General features: G+C 34.7%; 1 protein-coding gene across 1 annotated transcript; it reads right to left on the bottom strand.

The window, feature by feature from the left end:
• Positions 1-297: 297 nt before the first annotated feature.
• On the bottom strand, positions 298-24,914 carry LOC138703411 (pancreatic triacylglycerol lipase-like). Its single transcript, XM_069831239.1, has 7 exons — positions 24,767-24,914; positions 20,387-20,543; positions 14,498-14,649; positions 11,172-11,423; positions 3,929-4,120; positions 2,468-2,624; positions 298-659 (listed from the first exon to the last, which is right to left on the bottom strand). Exons 1-7 carry the CDS (start codon positions 24,825-24,827, stop codon positions 623-625), a joined length of 1,008 nt encoding a protein of 335 aa, XP_069687340.1. The 5' UTR covers positions 24,828-24,914; the 3' UTR covers positions 298-622.

The following is a 24,914-nucleotide window of genomic DNA, read 5'->3' as shown; positions in this document are numbered from 1 at the left end:
TGCCTTTGGTGTAATGTAAACCAACTGCAGTGGATGTTGTAAAAACTTTTTGCAATGCTATTGAAAGGGTAATACGAAGCATTTGAAGTAAATTTGCAGAAAAACTGACATTTGCACCTAAAATCTACAAGTACTTACCAAGATCAAACGTGAAATTCTTTGCTATTGAATGAGTTAGCAATGAACTCTGGCAAGCTTATATCAATTCTAGATTATGACAGGCTCTACAACTCTCAAAGGAATTATTGGAATGTCTTTCATACCTGTGGGAGGTGATGCGAAACAAAATAACTACACTTTAACAAAAATTTAAATGTTTTATTCTACATATTTACAGACACAGGAGTAACGATAATTGAAATGATAGTTTTCGCGACTACAGGAAGTGACTGCGTAGCATATTTCTATCACGGAGGTCACTTACCGAAGAATGAAAAGCATTAAACACTGATTCCTTAAAAATACAGATGATGATAACAATGCAGAAACAATCAGAAGTAAGGTGTGCTGTAAAAGTAGAGACTGTTCAGTGACAATGAAATAAATATGCTACACAAATAATTTAACTGATGTTATCAGTTTCTTTCAGGCCTACCGTAAATCTGACACTATAGAAATAACCTTACTTAGTTGTATCTGTGTAGTACAATCCAGGATTCCTGCAACATAAGAAAGCACACAACCTATTAATGTTCAATCAGGTTTAGTATTGTACAGTCTATTTCAAGAACGTGATTTTTGGTTGGCTAATTCAACATTGTTTTGTTTCAATATGACATTTTCAAGATTGGAATGTAGAGAAACATTCGGAATATTAGAGTGATATTATGTGCAGAGTGTTTCGAATGTGATGTTGTGCTGAGTGAATGAATATGTTGTAGAGAAATCGCAACGTGGTAGCCAGGCTTTTGGCCGAGCCGCTCGAAGACTATGGTGACGCAGACAGCCTGCTGTCCGTGATATAGGCTATAGTGGAGGGTCGGTAATTCGTCACACCATAAACTGCTCATATAAATGTTTTCAAATATTAGCATTTAAAACATGCTTTTAAAAATAGAAATAAATTCGAGGCTCTATATCCCATGTAGGACCCTGGCCGGCCAGCTGGCTGGCCTCACGTCAACATGTCTCAGCAGAGGAGAACGATCATCCAACCAGAACGGAGGTATCGTGTACTTGGCACGATGATCCCCCTGCAGTTAGGTTATAGCTGACTCGCGAAACCGGATTTCCCTACGTATCGTAACTCCCAAATTCACCACGGTGCTGAGTGGGCACCGGCCCTATACACTGACTGAAATTTCATATCACATTTCCTTTAGGGATTCGAACGAGCGCACATTTCGTAACGAGAGTCCTAGGAAGGATGACTTAGACCACGACGCCACAGCGAGGGACAAAATATCATTTACTCGCAAAAATTAAGGAAGATCTGAAACTGTCTGCATTTCCGTTTATTAATGAAGTAGAAGTTTCCCCGATGCAATTTCTCAGCTATTCTGGGTATATTTTTTATTAGATCATTTTACGACGCTTTATCATCATCTTAGGTTATTTAGCGTCTGAATGAGATGAAGGTGGTAATGCCGGTGAAATGATTCCGGGATGCAGCACCGAAAGTTACCCAGCATTTGCTCATATTAGGGTACGGGAATACCCCGGAAAAAACCTCTAAGATTCATTTGTTTGTTTTTGTACACGTTGTTTTTTTAATTTTCCAAGAAATAGCAGTTGCAAACGGTTAGATTGGCAAAACAAGGCGACTACACAACATCATAACCGATAATTCCATTCTCGAATACTCTATGAAAGTCACATATAAATTTTTTCTGTAAATACTGTCTCAGAATCCTGTTGGAATAACGTAAAACACGCTGCCTCTCCAACATGATTCTGAAATAGCACAGACACCCAACTCTTGCACGAAATTCATAGAGTATTCAAGGATTTAAGATTTGTGGCCCCCTCAATCCCCCGACTAAACCGCTTGAGACTGTTGACTTGGTAGAATTTGCAAAATCAATCCACGTACATCAGAAAACCTCAAAGACAGCATCAGGGAAAATATGTTCTTCTCTTCTTAACGAAACTGCAAAGTTATGCGTCACACTCAAATAGAAGCCAGAAATGCCTCAATAAGTAGACTGGTAGTTGCAGAATCTCTTTTCTTAATTTGGGTGAGAAAATAGTCAATGTAGCCTAGTTAATTCAATAGCCCCTATCGCGGGGTTGGAAAGTCCTTCAGTAACGGAGTATAAGAGGAATTCCTAGGGAAAATGAGCATATTTATTATAAAGAGTTGAGTGTTTATCAACATTTCCAAGAATAGATCTGGTCAGATATGAGACCCATGCATTTTAAATTTAAAATAAACATTATCAAGATATTCGTGATATGTGTGTACCTAATGCCTACCCACTTCGGTGCTGAACATACTGTTGCTTTGTGTTGATATAGGCAGACTTACCCGAACTGTACAGCATCTCCCATGTATCCGGTTGAAGTCCCCGTACAGGTTCCACTCTCAGCTTCCTCCAAACTCAGACATTCCACGGATGGGTAGGCCGTTTCGTTCAGTATGGAATTGATGAAATAATCAGCTGCTTTCAAGTGACTGCAATCTCCTAAATTAGTAGAAGTTTTTCGTGGTTCTTTGTCAAAATTTTCAAATATATTTTAAATTTATTAAGAAAACTCTTTATTTAAAAATTACATTTATATATTTTATAATATATTTAAGTAACTTATTGGCTGTTGTAGAAATATCAGCTTGAATTTAAAGTATAGAGATTTGTAATATTTGAAGATGTTACAATTGCTTGTTACATGCCAGTTATGTATAATTTAATAACAGAACTTATAACACATTTATTTTCATCACGCATCGAATTTTAAAATATTTAACACTTGTATAAACGTGGAAATGAATTACCTCTAGATTATACTCGTATTTCTTATATTTTCCTTCTTCTATTATTTCAGAATTAGATTTAATCCTTGCACATGTTCCTACTTTACCTTGTAATTCTCGATCTTGCTACGTTTCTTCTGTTTTAAGAACTATGCTGTAATTTTTGAAATGCAACTTGAGAGTATACATGTAATGTGTTCTTATGAGTTTTATGGACATGTATCATTCAGTAATTAATAAGTTTTCAGTGTGATCAATTGCGACGCAAATTGTCGTCCGAGGCTATTTAAAATGTTTATTTGCTCCAAGTATGTAAAATTTTTGTATTTCAATATTTTATCGTTCTTCAAATTCACTATTTGACATCTGTTACAAACCAGGATCTATTTCCTGACAATAAATGATTATATACGTATAATTTTTCTATTTCAATATTTTATCATTTTTCAAATTCACTATTTGACATCCTGTTACAAACCAGGATCTATTCCTTGACAATAAATGATGATATACGTATAATTTTTCTATTTAAATATTTTAACATTCATCAAATTCATTGTTTGACATCTTGTTACAAACCAGGATCTATTTTCTGACAATAAATGATGATATACGTGTAATTTTTCTATTTCAATATTTTATCATCCTTCAAATTCACTATTTGACATCCTGTTACAAACCAGGTTCTATTCCCTGACAACAAATGATGATATACATATAATTTTTCTATTTCAATATTTCATCATTCTTAAAATTCACTATTTGACATCCTGTTACAAATCAGGATCTATTCCCTGACAATAAATGATGAAGATACGATTGGGGGAAATGTTGAAATTCTTTTTTTTCGTAAAAAAATTTCAGAAGCTTTTTTAGGAATGCACGCTAGACCTCATTGATGAACAAACATATTCTAAGCGACTTCATATTAAACTTATATTAATTAAATCACTGTTCCCAGTTCCAAAGTATTGTCCTAATAAAGAAAATTATTACTTGGCTGTAGTTCCAACTCACCAAGTAGATCTTCCCCACATCCCGGCTGCGGTCTACGTCCACCATTTGCATAGAAGTCTACGTGGCCAATAGGTTCCTCGAAGCCGAAGATGCCACCACAGGTGTGGATAATGTCCACCAAGACAGCGTCCGTGGCGTCTAGTCGTCCAGAGGCGTTCACATTTCCGAACATCGGATAGGCTGCATCCAGACCTACGAGATCAAATAAACACCAATTAAAGCGCGTAGAATTGGCAATATATTGATTGCAGCAATTTTTAACAAGATCATAACTGCATTCAACATCTGCTGTGTCAGAATTCCTTGCAGTTATAAACACTTCCTTATAGCCAGGTTTGGCGCATTGTTTGTTTTGTACAATTCTTAGAATTTCCACTTCATAACTACTGAAAATATTAAGTTGGTCTAACGTTCTCCCGCCACACTAAGAACCTTTCATTCATTCAAGTTCTTCGCGAGCAGTTCTTTCGATCTTCATAGAAACATCCACCACAGATAACTTATATATATATCTCTCTCTCATGAAACTCAAAAACGTACCTTTGTTCACTTCAGGGAACAGCATATTTCTTTCTCAAATTTCTCCAGCGGTAAATTTAAAAAAGATGTCGACGTACATTTCTCATTTAATGAGCTAGAGCCCTAAAATACCGTCTCATAGCTACTGGGTATTGAAGTTCATATTTGATATCTAGTTATCAGCTGGCTTTACAATTCATAGTCATGGTGGACCTTTACATTTCGATCCACTATCCCTTTAACACATACCACCCTTTTATGTTAATAGGCTATATTAAATTGCCAATGACTTCCTGATTACTTCTTATTCTTCCAGCTATCCTTCCCTACCTATTTTCTTCTGTTCTGTCTCATACCTTTATTGTCTCCCTTTCATTTCTCGCTTTTCTATTTATTTTAATATTGCTTATTCATTTCCTTAATAATTGACATTATTTATTTGTTTATTTTATTTATCTTTTTTCATTCTTTATTCTCAAATCTACCTATTCTTAATCGTTCTTTCCCATCTATTTTCTCCTACATTATTTGTCTACATTTCCATTTTCTCTATTTTACAACACTTACATCACATATATTATTTGCCTATTATTATACATTCTATTTATTTACGTACTTATCTCTTTCTCTTCTTTTTACTCCTAAATTTCTCTTTTATTGCCTCTTTCCGTAAATTTATATCTATAATACTCCTACAGTAATAGTATCCCTGATGCTACTCCCAACCCACAACATTGAATCATTGAAATATCTAATTCACTTATTACAGTTCCAATTTCTCTCTCTTGCACTTCTCATTTTTTCAGATGTTCTTTCACTTTAATTCTCCATTGTTTGTATGTCTATCTTACTTCACTCTTACACGTCTTCTGACACTTAACACTTCCTTCTCTGTTCCTATTCTATCACTATTGTCATCCTTGACTTTCTTGCAACTCACTTCTTAGCACTCTTCTTCCTTGCTAATTCCATCATCCTCACTATTCTGTCCTCCATTTCTCCATTTAATAACCTCTCAAAAGCCTTATCTATTCTGTCTTCATAATCACTAATATCTAGTAGTTCGATCGTTCCTTTGCTCGTTCTTATCATGTCTTCTCATTCATTTCTATTGAAGTCCATATAGAATTCTTGCTCAAATTCAGGTTAGTGGGCAGAGAGAAGTTCTAATTGAGGTCTTCCATCGTGAGCATCCATTCCTCTTTAACCCTTGTGGCTGCAATATTTGAATTTGAATTAATAGGGCTGAGTTTTGTTTCTATAAGTCTGGTTAGACACCGTATATGGATAAATGTGAACCAGCAATCAACTTTTGCTTGTCGAAGTCTGTTATTCTGGTTCCACCCTTAAACAATTTAAAACGAGAATCTCTAAGCACCAAGAATCCAAGTTATCTTCAATAAAACAGAGACTCTATTCTGCACTCCTTTCCCGGAACCCATTGTGGAACAGGCTGACGAAACTGCACTCGACCAACTGGTAGACTCAATATCTGGCATGAGGAATATTGCTGTCAGCGGCTGAATTCAATATCTTGAAATTAAGTTAGAAAATATTCCCACTCACTCTTTTTTTTTTTTTGCCAGCGTTTTCAATGTAATATCTTCTGGTCAGCATTACTTCTTTTGATCCATGACAATGACCTAAGGTCCAGTTATGTTTATTAAATTCGACTAGATACCGAACTGGAACGGGAATTATACTTGAAGCAAGTAATGAAATAGGTTTGGAAGTAAATCCCGAAAAGACAAAGTATATGATTACCTCTCGTGACCAGAACATTGTATACGAAATGGAAATATAAAAATTGGAAATTTATCCTTTGAAGATGTGGAAAAATTCAAATATCTTGAAGCAACAGTAACAAATATAAATAACACTCGGGAGGAAATTAAACGCAGAATAAATATGGGAAATGCCTGTTGTCATCCGGGTGAGAAGTTTTTATCATCCAGTCTGCTCTCAAAAAAGCTGAAAGTTGGAATTTATAAAACACTTATATTACTGGTTCTTCTTTATGGTTGTGAAACTTGGACTCTCACTTTGAGAGAGGAACAGATTTTAAGAATGTTTGAAAATAAGGTGTTTAGGAAAATATTTTGAGCTAAGAGGAATGAAGTTACAGAAGAATGAAGAAAGTTACACAAAGCAGAACTACAGGCATTGTATTCTTCACCTGAAATAATAAGGAACATTATATCCAGACGTTTGAGATGAGCAAGGCATGTAGCACGCATGGGCGAATCCAGAAATGCATATAGAGTGTTAGTTGAGACACCGGAGAGAAAAAGACCTTTGGGGAGGCCGAGACGCAGATGAAAGGATAATATTAAAATGGATTTAAGGAGGTGGGATATGATGGGATGATTAATCTTCCTCGGGATAGGGATCGATGATGGGTTTTAGTGTGGTCGGCAATGAACCTCCGGTTTGTCTAAAAACCATAAATAAGTAAGTAAGATACCGAACTGGATTTTCCTCTAAATTGAGACGTCCTGCTTGTAGTTCTTCCCAGTTTTTCTAAGTCGTTAAGATAAATGTAGAGGTGAACCTCAATTTAATCCCCAGATTCTTGAGTCATTTGTTGTTTTATTTTAAAAATTCAATATAAATCTGCACTTCAAAAAAGAAGTTATTGACGTGAGACAAAATGGTGAAGAAAACTTACAGATTACAGTTACATTACAAATGCAGGTATATTGTACTATACTCGGGTGTCTGGACATATATCTTGTATCACCATGTATCAAGTATGGTATAGTATGTCATACTCTCAGAACTCACGAGGATAAAGGAACACAGCTCTCCAGCAACTACATGCGACCTTCCCTAATTTTGATAAGGGCTCATTTCTTTGGACATGTAACCTTTGTTGTTCCAAACTTCGCATGAGCTTCATATAAAGTTGTAATTCTACAGCCAACTCACATTACCGTCATAACCAGGCTCAGGGGTTCTTAAGCACTAAACACAGAATGAAAGAATATGAAGTTGAAGTTGCGTTGTTACTGGAGCATGCAGAGCGACATCCATGCTACAAACAACCTCCTCCCTTTGCACAGTCTGTTGACATTTGCAATCGAACATTAAGCTGTTGTTCTCAAGTGAAGGTTTTGCCGTGTCTCGTACTCTAGTCATAGGGGAAAGTTCGAATGTATAAGCAGAACTACAAATCAAAATATAAAACAGTACAGCAGTATGTTGAGGAATTCGATCCTAATTATTTCTCTATTAACGGCGATAAGATAGAATCCAAACTGTGTAATTCAGAAATAAGAGGGAACAACAAATGTAAGACTGAACAGCATTGCCGTGGTAAAAGACATCAACAAATTCAGTTGCTGGGTTCAAACGAACGGGAGGGAATAATGCCCTCTACCGTACAGACAACAAAATCCGAATTTTTTGCAGACTTATGCCACATTTTAGTACGGGCTGATATCCCGTTAAGGGGACCGGGTAGTGATTAGGAGTCAAGAATCCGATTTTTTATTTTGTGTTTTTTAAAAAATTGCAAAACTTGTGGAGGTATCTCTGCAGATAATCGCTTTAAATGGCCTCTTCAAATCTGGGGGTACATGTAATTCATACATCATTCTTTTTAATGCATTTCTCCTTAAGTTGATGTTTTTCAAATTTAAGTGCATTTTTCTTTGAAATTATTTAATCAATATATGTGAAAATTTTACAGTGGTTTTTTAAGCATGTGTTCTACAATGTCGGGTGTTTGAAAATAAGATTCTTAGGAAAATATTTGGGGCTAAGAGGGATGAAGTTACAGTAGAATGGAGAAAGTTACACAATACAGAACTGCACGCATTGTATTCTTCACCTGACATAATTAGGAACATTAAATCCAGACGTTTGAGATGGGCAGGGCATGTAGCACGTATGGGCGAATCCAGAAATGCATATGGAGTGTTAGTTGGGAGGCCGGAGGGAAAAAGACCTTTAGGGAGGCCGAGACGTAGATGGGAAGACAATATTAAAATGGATTTAAGGGAGGTGGGATATGATGATAGAGAATGGATTAATCTTGCTCAGGATAGGGACCAATGGCGGGCTTATGTGAGGGCGGCAATGAACCTCCAAGTTCCTTAAAAGCCAGTAAGTAAGTAAGTAAGTGTTCTACAATGTAGACCTACTGGTTTAAGAATATCACACACATAACATGAGGAAAAAGATATATATTCATTGGAAAAAAAATGTCAAAATTGTTAATCAAAGTTCGTTATTTTTTTTCTTTCACTAAGGGTGAAATATTTAACTAAATTTTGCTTTAGAATTTACAAGACACATTACTTGATAATTTAAAGAAATTACAAGGCACATGAGTGAAGTTTGTAGCAAGTAATGTGCACCTGAATACTGAAGTACATTTAGCAAAGTGGGAAAACAGGTTATCAGTTAGGGCGTTTCCTTTGCACTTGGATAAGAAACTAATTTAGTTGCCTTTTATACCATCGAATTGAGAATGATTTATTGTATAACCATAGAAATGTTTAGTCCAGTCTGAACACTAAACGCCTAGAAATAATGAACTAAGCTTTTGAACGGAAATTCTTTAATCGCACAGGCATCACTACCCGATCCCCTTAAATAAATGACAAAAATTCATGTTTTAATAGTTTCATGGAAAAAGTACAAAAAGGAGCTTGCGAAGTGAAACGACAATATGGAAGGAGTATGAAAAGATGCCTATGAAAAAGTACTTGTTTATGTAAGGCACATTGTGCTTCACTATACTGGATGGATGCGTCATGGTAACTGGCAATAAATATCTACCTCTAAAGATACTCTTACAAACTTTTACGTCGTATTCATAAATTGTGAATATGTATTAATGCAGCACTGTTGATATTGTACATATTGTAACTATATGCCCATTAACAATGCAACAATGTTCATATTGCATATATTGCAAATGTGTTCATATCAAATATGTGAAGATGTGGTACCAAGCCGATAATAATACTATTTTTCTGTTGTTTATTAACTCGACCGTACCCACCATTTGCCACTTGATTACTTGATTGCATGCTCGTCAGTGACTCATATCCACCGTGTTTGTCATATCCACCGTGTTTGAATTCTTTTTACTGGCGTAATGGTTTGAGTGTAGACAACTTCAAAGAAATTGCTTAACTCACGTAGTCCCGATTTCGATCCCAAGGACCAGTGAAGATTTCTTTTTCAGTATCGTCTAAGTTTATTCAGTATTATTAACAGTGACTTGCGGGTTAACATAAGCATCCGAAATCCCGAAAAGACAAAGTATATGATTATGTCTCGTGACGAGAATATTATACGAAATGGAAATATTAAAATTGGAAATTTGTCTATTGAAGAGGTGGAGAAGTTCAAATATCTTGGAGCAACAATAACAAATATAAATGATACTCGGGAGGAAATTAAACACAGAATAAATATGGGAAATGCCTGTTATTATTAGGTTGAGAAGCTTTTATCATCCAGTATGAAGTCAAAAAATCTGAATTAGAATTTACAAAACAGTTATGTTACCGATTGTTCTTTATGGTTGTGCAACTTGGACTCCCACTTTGAGAGAGGAACAGAGATTAAGGGTGTTTGAGAATAAGGTTCTTAGGAAAATATTTGGGGCTAAGAGGGATGAAGTTACAGGAGAATGGAGAAAGTTACACAACGGAGAATTGCACGCAGTGTATTCTTCACCTGACATAATTAGGAACATTAAATCCAGACGTTTGAGATGGACAGGGCATGTAGCACATATGGGCGAATCCAGAAATGCATATAGAGTGGTTGGGAGGCCGGAGGGAAAAAGACCTTTAGGGAGGCCGAGACGTAGATGGGAAGATAATATTAAAATGGATTTGAGGGAGGTGGGATATGATGATAGAGAATGGATTAATCTTGCACAGGATAGGGACCAATGTCGGGCTTATGTGAGGGCGGCAATGAACCTCCGGGTTCCTTAAAAGCCAGTAAGTAAGTATTAATAATAATAATATTATTATTATTATTATTATTATTATTATTATTATATACAGCATTCTAGTACTTCTAATGAAGTGCACAGGGACCCTGAGAAAGGTTATAAGATTCTTCTTCCATCGGTCTTATAATCGATCACACTCATTTATATTAAAGAGGCAATCACAACAATAACACTGAAGCAGAGGTCCGCCGAGTTAACTCTGTGGTAGCGTGTCTGCCTCAAGACTAGCCGGCCCGGATTCGATTCCCGGCGGGGTCATTGTAAAATTTATAACTCGAGACTAGGAGAGATGACGGTGCACAACTTCTAATCACTAAATTATGCACCAATATGCCTGGGTTAAATCCCAAATCTCTCCGCAGTGCATATGAAGAGAATGCATATGTCACTGTTGATAGTGATTCGTACGTCGGATGGAGACGTTAAGCCTGGCAGTCCCCTTGGTGCTATGCGAAAGGAGTGGGCTATGTGTCGGCACCGGGTTTCGCCTTCTCCTTTTCTCACCTTCATCATCATCCTCACCTATTCACACTACACTTACATACACTCACCATAGTACACAACACAACTCTTCACAGATACACATAATGCATAACGTGGCCCGCCAATATGGTATGCAACTAGAAATTGAGTCAGTCCTGCCATCTATCCACAGTATGCGGAACCCGAATCGCGCAAGTGAAGTGGGTAGGCATTAGATACACACACATTGAGTAGAGTAAAATGTCATATACGAATACTGACCTGTGATCCTACCAACCTTCCCTGTCTTGGTGTTGCTCCCTGTGAATCCTGCAACCTGTGCCCCCAGGCTGTGTCCTGTTACATGGAAGTCCTGTAGTTGGGCTCCTCCTTGTTCCACAAGGAAGTCGATCAATTCCGCCAGGAGCTGTCCTACTAAGACCGCATTTTGACACGCTTCAGCATACAATGGAGCAGGACATAAAACTCCCCAGTCAACTCCTATGACGTTGTATTCCCCCTTGGAGAGGTAAACTGAAGCATGGGAATGCAAAAGAATAATTGAGCTAATACGTATCTTCCAAATACAGTATGCAATTCATATAACAATTTCCATTCTTTGTCGAGAGTAATGTAGATTTTGGAAAGGAATTCCATGTCGTGACAGGACTTTTTTGTAGCTAGGAACTAATTTGAAATAAAATAGAACTTAACACTTCGACTACTACAGTATATTATGCATAGACTAGATTATGAAAAGCTTTCAACAACGTATCTCTAAGTGAAATAAGAAGGTATAATAATGAAAATAGTATATTACGATACAAGATTGCGAAGTGCTTTTTAAAACGTAGGGGAAAAGTTTTAAAAACGAACAGAGCGAGTTTTTCCGTTTCCGAAACTTTGTAATGCACCTCACAAACGTGTATTGTGTATTTTTTGTACGATCATATTTTTTAAATTATAAATACAATATAATTTGCGTTCACAATTTTGAGCAATGTTATTCCAAAGGCTTCGCAAAACTAAGCTGTAATGATAATTAAGTAAGAATAAGTGCACTGTAATGGATCTATTTCAATTAGTTTTATGTTATGAAGAATGGTTTTCCTAGCAACAGGTTTCTGTGTGAGAATTCAATTTTCAAAGCCTAACAAAAATAGCTATAAATACAACGAAAAAGACGATCGTGCAAAAAAGAATTTTTACTTTATAGAAAATAATATTTCGAAATGAATTACAAATTGTATAATAATTCGTTGGACTGAAAAAGAAGTTAGTCCATAAACACAACAAATGAATCGTGAATTGCAGAAACTCCACATGTCCATTTCAGTAAATTTTTCAGGAGACCGCGTATGTTGAAAAGCGTTTGATATTTTGAAGTGACTAATATATTTTACTAAAGTATAATAGCACGGGGAAGTTTTAGTGTTTGGTATACATGGACTTTAATTTTCTTCTTTAGTATTTTCTGGAAAAACAAAATCTGAATTACCTGGACATTAAGGTTTCAGCAATTCACGACTAGGAACAAACATTTTTTTAAATATTTATTTTTATTTTTATATGAAGAGGAAGATGAAGAAGGACAATTTTTTATCTCATTAAGAACTTTTAAATGTAAAAGCGAAGAAATTGAAGAAGTAGCCAACACAAACCTGCAGACATGCAAAATTTTGTGAATTTCATATTTAATTCTTCAATTCTTTAATTTCATAAAAAAAACAGAAAGCAAACTGAAATTGTTTTATATTTTACAAAATTCCATATGAACCTGTATTTGTGGTGTTCCTGCAATTTCCTGAATTCACTGTAACTTTATTGCCGCTGTCAAATGTACACTGTGAGCATTGGACGTGTGGGATTTCTGCACCACTTAAAATGCCTACCTATGTATAGGCCTATTACAACAATATGGAAAACTGAACTTGACAAAATTTGTGATTTGTGAGGTTTTTACAATTCACGATTCAAATATCCACACAAGTGAATATACTATTATAGTGCACAAAAGTCATGATCCATCAAACGAGTCGTTAATATTTTTGACTTCCCTTATTTGCAAAAAGAATACAACTTTTGTATACCTAGATTGGATTCCTGAAAGGAAAATAGGGATGTATCTTTACATGAAATGTGCCTAATTTATCTTTGTCATGGTATTTGATGTGTCCATTTTCGTGATCCTTATCGTGTTTCTTGACTTTGTCCTTGTCGTGGTCTTTATCGTGATCCATGTCACGGTCCTTACGGCGGTCCTGGTAGTCTTGATGTGATCGTTCTTGTCTTTGTCATGGTCGTTGTATGCTCGTGGCTCTTATCATCACTGTTAACGTTGTCCTTGTGGTTCATATCGTGACCCTTATCGTGATGCTCCTCATCACCCTTGTGGTTCTTATCGTGGTCCTTGTTTTATTGTGATCCTTGTCACTGATATGGTCCTGTTCATGGTTGTTGTCTTTATCTTGGCCCCTATCGTGGACTTTTACGCCTTTGTCATGGTCCTTATTGTCTTTTCCATGGTATTTATCGTGATCTTGTCTTTGCCTTGATTCTTATCGTGATCCTTGTTGCCTTTTACATCGTCCTTATCGTGTTCCTTATCATGGTACTTGATGTTGACCTTGTCGTGATCCTTATAGAGATTCTTGTCGTGGTCCTTGTTGCTATGATCCTAAATTTAACCTTTTTAAAATAATATTGTTTTCACCATTTGTAGAGTAACTTTTTTTTACACAAAAAATTAATATATTTCATTCATAACTGGTATCTAAATTAATCTTCTTTCTTTCTTTAAGAGCCTAAATAATTCCTTTATTCATAGCAGCGAATTGAAATTTCTTAAATCACTCTCTCCTTGACATCCAGCATATTAACAACATTAAAACCCATACATTAATTAATTTATAAGTTCTTCACAAACAAACTATTACAAAGAAAAGCCTACAATTTAAAATTAAATTTAGATACCAGTAATTGATACAATATAACACACTAGATAAACAGATTACAAGGGTTTGTGCAAATTATCACCCTCGGCTTCTCCACGGTTGCTGAACTTTACACTCGAGAATAAACTCCAATTTTATTCTTTTATACCACAAATTACTATTCTTTGTTCAGTTGATAGGAGTTCCTTTTTAGGTTTGGCCGTTTTAAAAGTAACTTAAAGAATGTAACCTAATACAGTACATGAAACATTTAATACTAAATATTTAGAATGTGTTAGCATTTTAACTTGCTTGATTCCTGCGAGATAATATAAATAAATAGATAGATAAATAAATAAATAAATAAATATGTATATGTTAGGCCTACACATATATTAATACATAAATATTTTAAGAAAAATTTGAGATTAATTTAAAATTTTTCAGATTTCATGTATTATGAGACTATATGTTTTTTTTTTTTTTTTCAGAGAAAAGAAAAGGCTTAAATATTATATTATAGCTTTTATTCTTAGAGTGTCTTTTATTTTGATATTAACCTTAGCGTATTTTAATCCAAATTCTATTCATTATTACTGTCATTAAGTAGAGTATCGATAAGGGATAGCTTCCGAAAAAAAAAGTATGAAAGAGAACACTACTACGCAGACTTACCGTCTTTGCTATTCATTAATAGAGAATTTTGGATGTTGTTTGCAAACCCATGGATCAGTATCTCCGTCGGGTGGCTTGGATCGTATCCTGATGCCTTCAGATTGTTGACGTCATTCACATATAATCTATTCGGATCAGTACCAGCATTTGATCTACGACAAATAAAAGTCTCAATCAATACTACTAAATGTTACATAGTAGTTGATTAGTGCTTTTCTGTCAGTATAGTCAAGAGAGGGAAATGGGTGATCTCTGGCTCTTTCCATTGTTTATTCGGAAGAGAACTGTGGGAATAATACATGAAAATATAAGCATAATGGGAAACAGAAAGATGTATGACCTCCAATTTCATGGTGATGAAAGTATTTCCATTCTTTATCAATAAAAATTATGATTTGCAAAGTTTAAATTAAAGAAAGAAATTTAATTAGGGGACTGGAAATTAATTTCCATTGATAGTCTTTTGAGTGAATGGGAAAAGGAACCGGCCACCCTACCCCATTATCTCCTGGTCTAGTTGCCTCATGAGTGATGCCTTATTGGTGTTACTTATGAGGTTCAAACCTGTCTTCGAACAGTTGACTAAACAACAAGTCTGTTGAGCTGTGTAAACTACTCAAAATATAAAAAAGTTTCTAGTCTGTATCTTAACATTGCACTGCTAACTTAACAGACTAGTGGTTTCCGTATATTTCTAATATTGCTTCGAACACAGTATCGTATAATGTGTCGATAGTAGTAATAATAATAATAATAATAATAATAATAATTTAATTTTTATTCACTTATATTTAATGTGCTGTACAACAGCAAGTGGCCAATTACAGATGATGATGATGATAATAATGATAATTATTTATTTATTTATTTATTTATTTATTTATTTATTTATTTATTTATTTATTTATTTATTTATTTATTTATTTATTTATTTATTTATTTATTTATTTATTTATTTAGAATATTAACGTGCAAAACAACAGCACAAGGCCAATTAAAGTTTAGCACGATACAAAACAGAACAAAACAGCAAATGATGATGAGAATGAATGATAGAAAATGGCAATGAGATGAAATACAAACAATATAATAGTCTACATCAATCATAGATCAAATAAAATTATAAAATTAGTACAATAATAATGGAAATAGTCTACATTAATCAATTGACCAAATGCAAGAAAAAAAATGGACAAGTAATTATTAAAATTAGATCAGTGAGTTAAAACTCAAAGATATGCTACACATTAAATGGATCCAAGTTGAATCCATGCAAATTAGCATAATTAATGCATCTGCAGACCGGAGACAGAGATTTAGAATTCCTATTATAAAACATTTTATGAAATCTTAAACCCTTAGCAGGAATACGAAGACTGATATTGCTTATGAAGGATTCACAATCAATATCACCCTTAATGACTTTACAAAAAAAATAAATAATCAAGATCCTGACGTCTGGTAAACAAACTACCGCAATTGAAATATTCGCAATTAGTCTCATAGTTATAATCGGAATTTGGTAAAAATCTATAAGAACACAGGGAAATAAATTTTCTTTGAATATTCTCCAATTTAGCCGAGTCAGTGGAAGTAATGGAGTTCCATACAACAGATGCATATTCAAGCTTGGATCTAACCAATGTATAGTATAAAATTAATAAACACATAGGAGTAGAAAAAGAATAAGTTATAGACCTAATTAGACCAAGCATTCTTAATGAATGGGTATAAATATATTGCACATGATCATGAAAATATAATTTAGAATCAAGTAAGACACCAAGATCTCTAATACAATCTTTCTTAGTAATTACGACATTACTAAAAAAATAATTACATTTTTGGGAAGTAGTTTTCCGTGAGAAGGAAATAACAAAAGTTTTGGATTGATTAATTTTCATTCCATTTTCAACAGACCATTGTAAAATTGAATTAATGTCATTTTGAAGAATTTGACAATCAGCCGAACTATTAATTTTACGAAAGATTTTGAGATCATCCGCAAATAAAAGACAGCTAGAACTTATTCTCTTACTTATATCATTTATAAATAATAAAAATAGGACAGGTCCCAATGTAGACCCTTGAGGAACTCCACATAAACTATTAAATGGAACCGAGAGAGAATTACCTAGTCGAACACAAGACTGTCTATCTGTTAAATAATTTTCAAACCAATTAACGTAGTTAGTGGAGAGACCAAAATTACTTAATTTATTTAATAAAATTTTGTGAGGAACAACATCAAATGCTTTGCTAAAATCAAAATAAACTGAGTCAATTTGACCTTGAGTTTCGACAACAGGCATAATGAGATTGAGATAGGAAACTAAATTAGTAGTAGTAGTAGATTTCCCTCTAGTAAATCCATGTTGGGCCGAATTGATCTTATTTTTGACATAAAATGAAATGTGTTTGTGAATAATGTTTTAAAAAATTTTAGAAAAATTGTTTAGGATAGAAATGGGTCTATAATTAGTAACAGTGTTTTTATTACCATTTTTAAAAACTGGAATAATGGATGCTTCCTTCCAAAGTGATGGATAAATTCCTGTTTTTAAACTAAGATTGAATAAAAAAGTTAAAATGGGTATGAAAATATTAGAGCAACCCTTGATTATAAAATTAGGAATGCTATCTGTACCTTTAGATTTATTAGGCTTTAGCTTTTTAATGGCTTTAGTTACATCATCGGATGTAATTTTAGGCAGGAGCAAACAGTCAGTAATATTAGAATTATAAGTAATGAAATTAAAGTTACAATTTTGTTGAACAGACTTAAATTGACTAGCAAATGCATTTGCAATTTCTTTTTCATCTGTGATGTGAACGCCATTTAGTATTAATTCTGTGGGATAGCTATTAGTTTTTCGAAACGTTTCTACATATTTCCAAAATTTATTTGGTTCATGCTTTAGGTTATCATCAATTGATTGTAACCATTTGAATTTATCGGATTTAATCATGGCTTTGACTTGTTTTCTAAAATTAGAAAAAATTTTATAATGATGATCAGTTTTATATTTTTTGTAATTTTTATGAGCTTTATTTTTTTTTTCTTAATAAGCTGACGTAATTCGTTTGAAAACCATTTAGGATAGTGCGATTTTTTAACAAAGGTGACAGGGACACAAAGGGATATAGCATTGCTTATAATTTGAGACAAGGAATTTGCAGCAGTGTTTACATCAGTAGTCTGATATATGCTAGTCCAATCATAATTGTATAGAATAGAATAAAGATTCAGATAATCACCTTGAGAATAATTTAAGTATGAACTGATATGACAGTGTTCTGGTAACGATAAATTTACTTCAATATAAATAGAGATAGATGGATGATAAATATCCTCTAAAACTAGAGAGTGATCGGCAAGTTTAACTGTACTGTTATTGGCATTAGTAAAACCAAATCAAGAAGATTTTTACTCGTAACTGTAGAGTTAATTTGAATTAATCCAAGAAGGCAGGACGAGGAATATAAATCCTTAGCCTTAATTTTAGAGTAATAATGAGTATCATTAAGATTAAAACCAGTTGACCAGTTCATACCCGGAGTATTGAAATCACCAAGGATTACTATTCTAAAATTTTGAGTGTCAAGATTTTTTTCAAGAAATTAAGATAAGATTTTAAGTGACTGTGATCTGTATCAGGAGAGAAATAATGGTTACCAATTAACAGATTAAAATCATCAGCCATTCTAATTTCAACCCATACGCATTCACTAATAATTTCTAAGTCAAAACGCCTTCTCGTAAAAGGTAACTGGTTGCTAATCGCTGTTAGGACACCACCACCTCTTTTTTGTTAGTGTCTTCAAACAGCCTGTCTGCACGAAACACAGTATAATTATTAGGAAATAAATTCGAATTAATAACTGACTCAGATAACCATGTTTCAGTGAGACAGATAATGAGATCATTATTACTCACTATATTTTGAAAAATTTCATCAACTTTAGTATTAAGTCCACGAACATTTTGGTAGAAAATCTCAAGATGATTAATAGAACTGAACTTTGAAAGTGAGAGCGAGCGAGACTAAGACTAAGAGGCATTTCCCTGAGAATGAACGGAGTTCAAATTGGCTGAATGCGCAAAATGCTGCTCAGGCTTTAGTTTACCATAAAAAGGTGCAATTAGGCAACCTGCAGGCCAAACTTCAGGATTGTTAATGGAATCGAAATCCCTCACATCAACAGTGATGTGAAAGGAAGAATATGATTGATATTTAGTTTTTAGTTTAGTTACAGCGAGAGATCTTAGCTGAAGTTGATTCTCTTCAGAGAGTCCTCTATATTGCTTGTGCTGACTTTTGAACTAAATCTCGAAATAAATAGAGATTTAGTTTTTATTCTCTCAGGGGCCATTTCAATGTTGCTCGTAGCCAATGTTCCAACTTTGGGTTCTCTTTTTTTATATTTCTTACGAGATACCAATTGAAAACCTTCAGAGTCGTTGGCAGATGTTGAAGCAGTGGCCTGATTAAGTTCAAGATTATGTCTAACTGTAACAGGAGGAGTTGTGGACACAGACTTCCTTGTTGCTGACGCATCAGAATTACAAGTATGTGGATTGTCAGCAGCTTTGTTCTCTGACACAACCTTACTGTATGACTTCTTAATGGGGTTGTTAGATCGAACAGAATTAGTAGATTTAATTTGATTAGGGATTAAAGGGCAGCCACCCTTAGATAATAATTCAGATAATTGCTCTTTGAGAACAAAATTTTCGCTTTTCAGCTCGTTCATGTCTTTCTCCAGATTCTTTACATAAACCAATATATCACTCACCATGTCCAATACCGAGACACTATTAAGTCTTACTGTTTCAATTTGTACAGCAAGCCCATCATATGACGATGGAAAGTTCGGAAGAACCAATTCTCGGGTAGGTGAGATCACCTTCTTCTCCCCAGGTTGAGTGGATCGCACTGGTGTGTTGTCTCCTTGCGAAGATTTCAAAACACTTAAACATTTCCGGCACTTATAAGTAGAACTTCCACTCTGCATGAAAATGTCGAATTCTGCTTCGCCAATGTTAAGGCAATCGAGATGAAATCGAAGACCACAGGGTCCCGCACATTTAAGGAACTTCTGTCTCCCGAAGAAGGCCGAATTACAAATCGTGCAGATATCCTTACTTGGCGCCATAGCAGTACAAGCAGCGAGGCACTGACTAAGCAATTCAGGCAGCTACTCACTAGCACAACCGTTCAGCATGACGGCTGACGACCGATAATAATAATAATAATAATAATAATAATAATAATAATAATAATAATAATAATAATAATCTATTCCTGTTCACATAGTGCATTTCATTATCCGTTATGTATTTATATAGTTTAGTGAGGTAATTTAGTCAAACTGTTTTAAATTGATTATAACATTCGTGTTTTTGTTTTTGAATTAAAATTTCTTACTTCGATTCTGCTAAATGATTTCTTATATAAAAGTTGTCGGCCTACGTTCAAAACAATTATCCAGATTTCGGTGCCTGGTTGTGTATAAAATTTAATGTTCTCATATAAACATCTGTCCTTTGAACATAGGGGAGAGTCGGGTAGTATCTGACATCGGGTAATATCGGACAGTGAGTTTCTTTCATCTACTACACGATGATAGTACCAGATTGACATGGTTACGTTTCTGTGATGTCGCATAGAGAAAAATGTAACCATGTCATTCAGGTACTACCATATGGTGGTAGATGAAAGAAACGCACTGTCCGATACTACCCGATGTCCGATACTACCCGACTATCCCCTAAATTCAAAGCATATTCCTTCTAAAATTGTTCTACATACACACACACAAGCACGCACACGCACACACACAACGCTACACTATACTACATTAGACTACACTACACCATGCACGTACCTTGTGAAGAGCAGTAGCATGACGTCTTCTGTTATATTTGTTGATTCTCGTGGCGAAGTCTCCGTCAAATAAGCGACGTGGAGATTTCCTGCATCATCGGGCATTAATATCACATTGCTCTGTTGTAGATACGAAGGCGGACTCCTAACACTCGCACCTGTAAAGGAATAGAAAACTAACAATTATATTATAAGAATCGGTCATTGCAGAAAGGGGATAAGTCATGAAAAACGCGAAAATGAGTTAAGAGTGCCATTGCTTTCTCCAGACCTAGACACACATTTCCATACAGAAATGGGACAAGTCAGCTACTTATCTTCTTTCTGCACTGACTGACGACGTGACGCGACCGAGTGCCGCGGATCTAATAAGTTACGGCCCATCAGCTGATAAGGGAAATGACAGATAAGCTAGAAGTAGTAAGTGACCCAGGCGAAGAAAACTGTGTTATTAGTGGTAAACGTAAACACAATGAAATTAACTACCGCAGAGATGTAAATAAGAAAAATAAACTGAAGGCATTGGAACGTCAATTCCATTGGGAACTCTGTAGCAGCCCGTATGACAGGAGAACAATGTGGGCAAGAAACTACTCTTTGTTTGTTTAGACGCAACTTTGGGTCATCAATTTTCAACATTCACAATTTCAAAGACCATACGGCGCACTTCTATTCCTATCATGAAGGTATTGGCCACAAATCTTCAAATGAAGTGTGTTCCTTCTGAACTATATTGAAAATGACATCCCTTCTTCAGTCAAGGAATTGTATCTTTTCTCTGATAACTCTGGAGGGCAAAATAAAAATCATACCTTAATTCGATTGTTACTTGCACTGACCCAAATGGGGAGATTTAACAAAATCATTCATTATTTTCCACAACGAGACCATTCATTTCTTCCCTGTGACCGCTACTTTGGTGTAGTGAAGCGCAAACTAAGTAAGACAGACAGGGTTTATGTGCCAGACCAATACAATACCTTGATCCACCAGGCAAACACAAACAACAGATTTTCTGTATAATCAGTTACTACTGATGATATTTTGAATTTTAAATACTGGTGGCCAGAGTATTACAAGAAAATCACCTGCTCATTAGACACACTGAGGAAGAAAGGGAAAGATAATATGTTTTCTTTAGCACAATTCAGTGAATTTGTTTACTCTAAAGATGATCCAGGATGTGTGACTGCCAGTTTGTTCATTGGTAGTGAAATGAGGAAACACAGATTCTGTATGAAAAAACCAGGTTCTGGACGTATAGTAATGGCTACACAAAAGCATACATTGGGAAAATTCCCATTAATACGAAAAAAAGCTTGGAGACGTATCGAAAGTGAGGCAATACATTCCATTGGAACACACTTTCTTTTACGAAGAGATCCTGAACTGGCCACATTGTGACAAGGAATCTACAAATGACGTGGCTTCCAACGTCTAACAATACACTCTATAACAATTGAAACAAATGATTTTGTGTAGTACTTTAGTGTATTTTCATTGTACTCTCCTATATGCAGTTTTTAAGTATTAGTTTGAAAGTAGAGTTTTGATTTAAAACTGTGATATAAAATCACATATTGGTACATTTCTGTAGTAGGAATAATGATTAAAATGAAAAAATAATTATGTAAACGGTGACAGTAATGTAGTAATTACACACAAAAACATCGTTATCATTGTAATTATTAATATTTAGTTTGATTTCAAATATTACATTAGCCTAAACTTGTAAATTATATATTTTTTTTTCTATATTTAACAATTCCTTGCAGAAAGGGGATAAGTCATGGTTCGATTAAACAACTTTAAACAAAAGTGTTTGAGATGTCAGATGTCTAACATGATGTATTATACTTCACTATTCATAAACAAAGTAAGAAAAAATATTTATAATGATTACTCCAGTATTGGAAGAAGAAAACAGTTTTTATTGATTATCTCAAAAGTAAGATTTTATGACTTATCCCCTTTCTGCAATGACCGATTCATAAATAATCGTACAATTTATGAAGTAAAATATCTGTATAGGCTATATGGAATACATTTTGTGTGTAATGCAGAAACTGGAACCTTGTCTTCGTCTTCTTTCGGTGTAGGCCTATACTACGTGATTTTATGTAAGCCTATGTACAGTACTGTTTATCTTTCAAATAATTGTTCAAGCAAATAAAAGTGATAAAAGGTTTTAATCAATTCGTGACGCGAAAAACATAAAAGAGAAAGTAAGACTTTGTTTTGAAATGTGAAACCCTAACTATGAAGATGATTCTTTTACGTTCAAAATGTTTTTAGACTGTTACAGTTCGTTGGTTAAAGTTGTCATACAATATTTCTGTTTTCCTCAGCCACCATTAAACTAGGATAATCTCCATTTACTGTTCCACCATTACAGAGTGATTCCTATAGACCTGAACTAGCTAAATTGGTTACAAAATGGAAACTATAACACGTATTCGTCTCAAACCACTTTTAAAATAAAGAGCACATGTCTCCTTACGTACATTGTCAACAGATGACAATAGTAGTCCGCCAACAATTGATAAAATCAAAGACAATAAGAATGACGTATTCCATTGCATTATGTGTCTTTATTATGTCTTGTTATTGGATCACAGGATCTGTTTTTGAAACTCAAAGAGAGACCATCACGAATTTTGGAGGACTGTAATATGAAGTCACGAAACCAAATTGCATCGAGTGCGCCGTTTCTAGTTTAAGCATTATTGGGGTGATGATTTTCGGAATACGGTTGACACTAATGCATACAAAAAGAATTATATTCACAAAGTTTGTGGAAAAACTTGATGACTTGGAACTAACTCAAGGATATTTTCAACAAGAGGCGGTAGCCTGCCATACATCCGAAGAATCAATTTAAACAATATCGAGTTATTCTCACAACCGAATCATCTCTACTGGGCTGTGCCTACCACTTTCGCCCGATCTTGTCGCCGTGATTTTATCTTTTGGACTATCTTAAAGATAGGATTTTTCATGACAGTACCTAAACCTTGGAACATCTGCAGGACAACATCTCTAAGGAAATCAGAAACATTGATGTTGCGATGTTAGCACGGCTAAAGATGTAGCGCTTTGTCGAAATATATGCCTAGAGGACAAAGGCGGTCACTTGCAACACCTGACGTAATGTGCACTTATTTCATATGGAAATACGTTTAGTCTCCTGTTAATTTTAACGTTTTGCGGTTAACTGTTACATCTGGAACAGAGGAAATGCTTCTACCAAGGCCAGTCTAACTGGAAGGACATAAAATTGCTTTCAAGGCTCGAAAATACAATTACCGGACGGGTTAGAATCATGACGACCCATGCAATGCTAAGGTAAATTTTTGAAGAAGGAAAAAAGGAATATTACAAAATATGCAGCTTGGAATGTTCAAGGAATATCACATAAAGATAACCATGGTTGTATAATTATAAACTCCCGGTTAAAATTAGACACGTTAGTATACACTGATGATCAGGTACTATTAACTAATATGATGGATTGCAAAGATCTGTGTACAGCTTAAGTGAAGTAGCTACAGAATACGACATGGAAATATCCACCACAAAAAAAAAAAAACAAAACAAAAATTGTAGCCTTCAATGGAAAAGACTCATTACTTAGTAGAGTCTATCTTAATATTCCACTAGAAAGAATAAATTCATTTAATTATTTAGGTTATCCTCTATCCATTATGAATCACACAGATATTTCAAATTCGAATACTAAATTTATCAAAATCTTGGACACCATAAACTCTTTCATGAAACCAACACTCATCCAAAAGCAAACAAGAGTAAAACTTTACAAAACCTTAGTTCGACCAGTTTTGACTTACGATTGTTGAGAATGGACAGTTAGAAAAAGAGATGAGATCCAAATAAGCTATATATGAGATGAATGACATAATACATTAAATGGGACCACAAGAGGAATGAAGACCTCCTCAGTGAATTCCAGATCGAACCAGTATTAGAATATATAGGAACACAGGGAGAAAAATGGATGAACCGTGACAACATGATGAATAACAGCAGAATCCCAAAAATGTTGCTTCTTTGCAGACGTCCAGGGAAAAGATCAGTAGGACTTCCCGGAATAAGGTGGATCGTCTCCATAACAGGCCACATGACCTAATACATGTTTGGAAGATGATGATGCTTTCATTTGCTTGTGAATTACAGTAAGCTATTGTGACAATTCTATAAGTATCACTCTGCATTACTGAGCCTTACGGACCTATTCATTGATGGGAATAAAGACACAAGAATTATATTCTTCATAAAGACATAGTCACAAAAGTTTCGTATATCAAGAATATAAGGAACATATTTCATATATATGTTAAGTGAACACAAGTTGCAATCCTACCTGATGTTAAACTCGCGATAACAATCACGAGAAAAGTTTTCTGCATGTACCATCCAACCATTTCTGAGAATTGTTTTCTTCCAAGTACGAGTACGCATAACTCAGAAGCTCCCTGCTAATTTATATACTAGAGCCACTATTCAGTTAT

Source organism: Periplaneta americana, chromosome 7 (genome assembly GCF_040183065.1).
Source record: "Periplaneta americana isolate PAMFEO1 chromosome 7, P.americana_PAMFEO1_priV1, whole genome shotgun sequence".
NCBI classification, from domain to species: domain Eukaryota; kingdom Metazoa; phylum Arthropoda; class Insecta; order Blattodea; family Blattidae; genus Periplaneta; species Periplaneta americana.
This window is presented reverse-complemented; position numbering and strand designations above follow the sequence as displayed.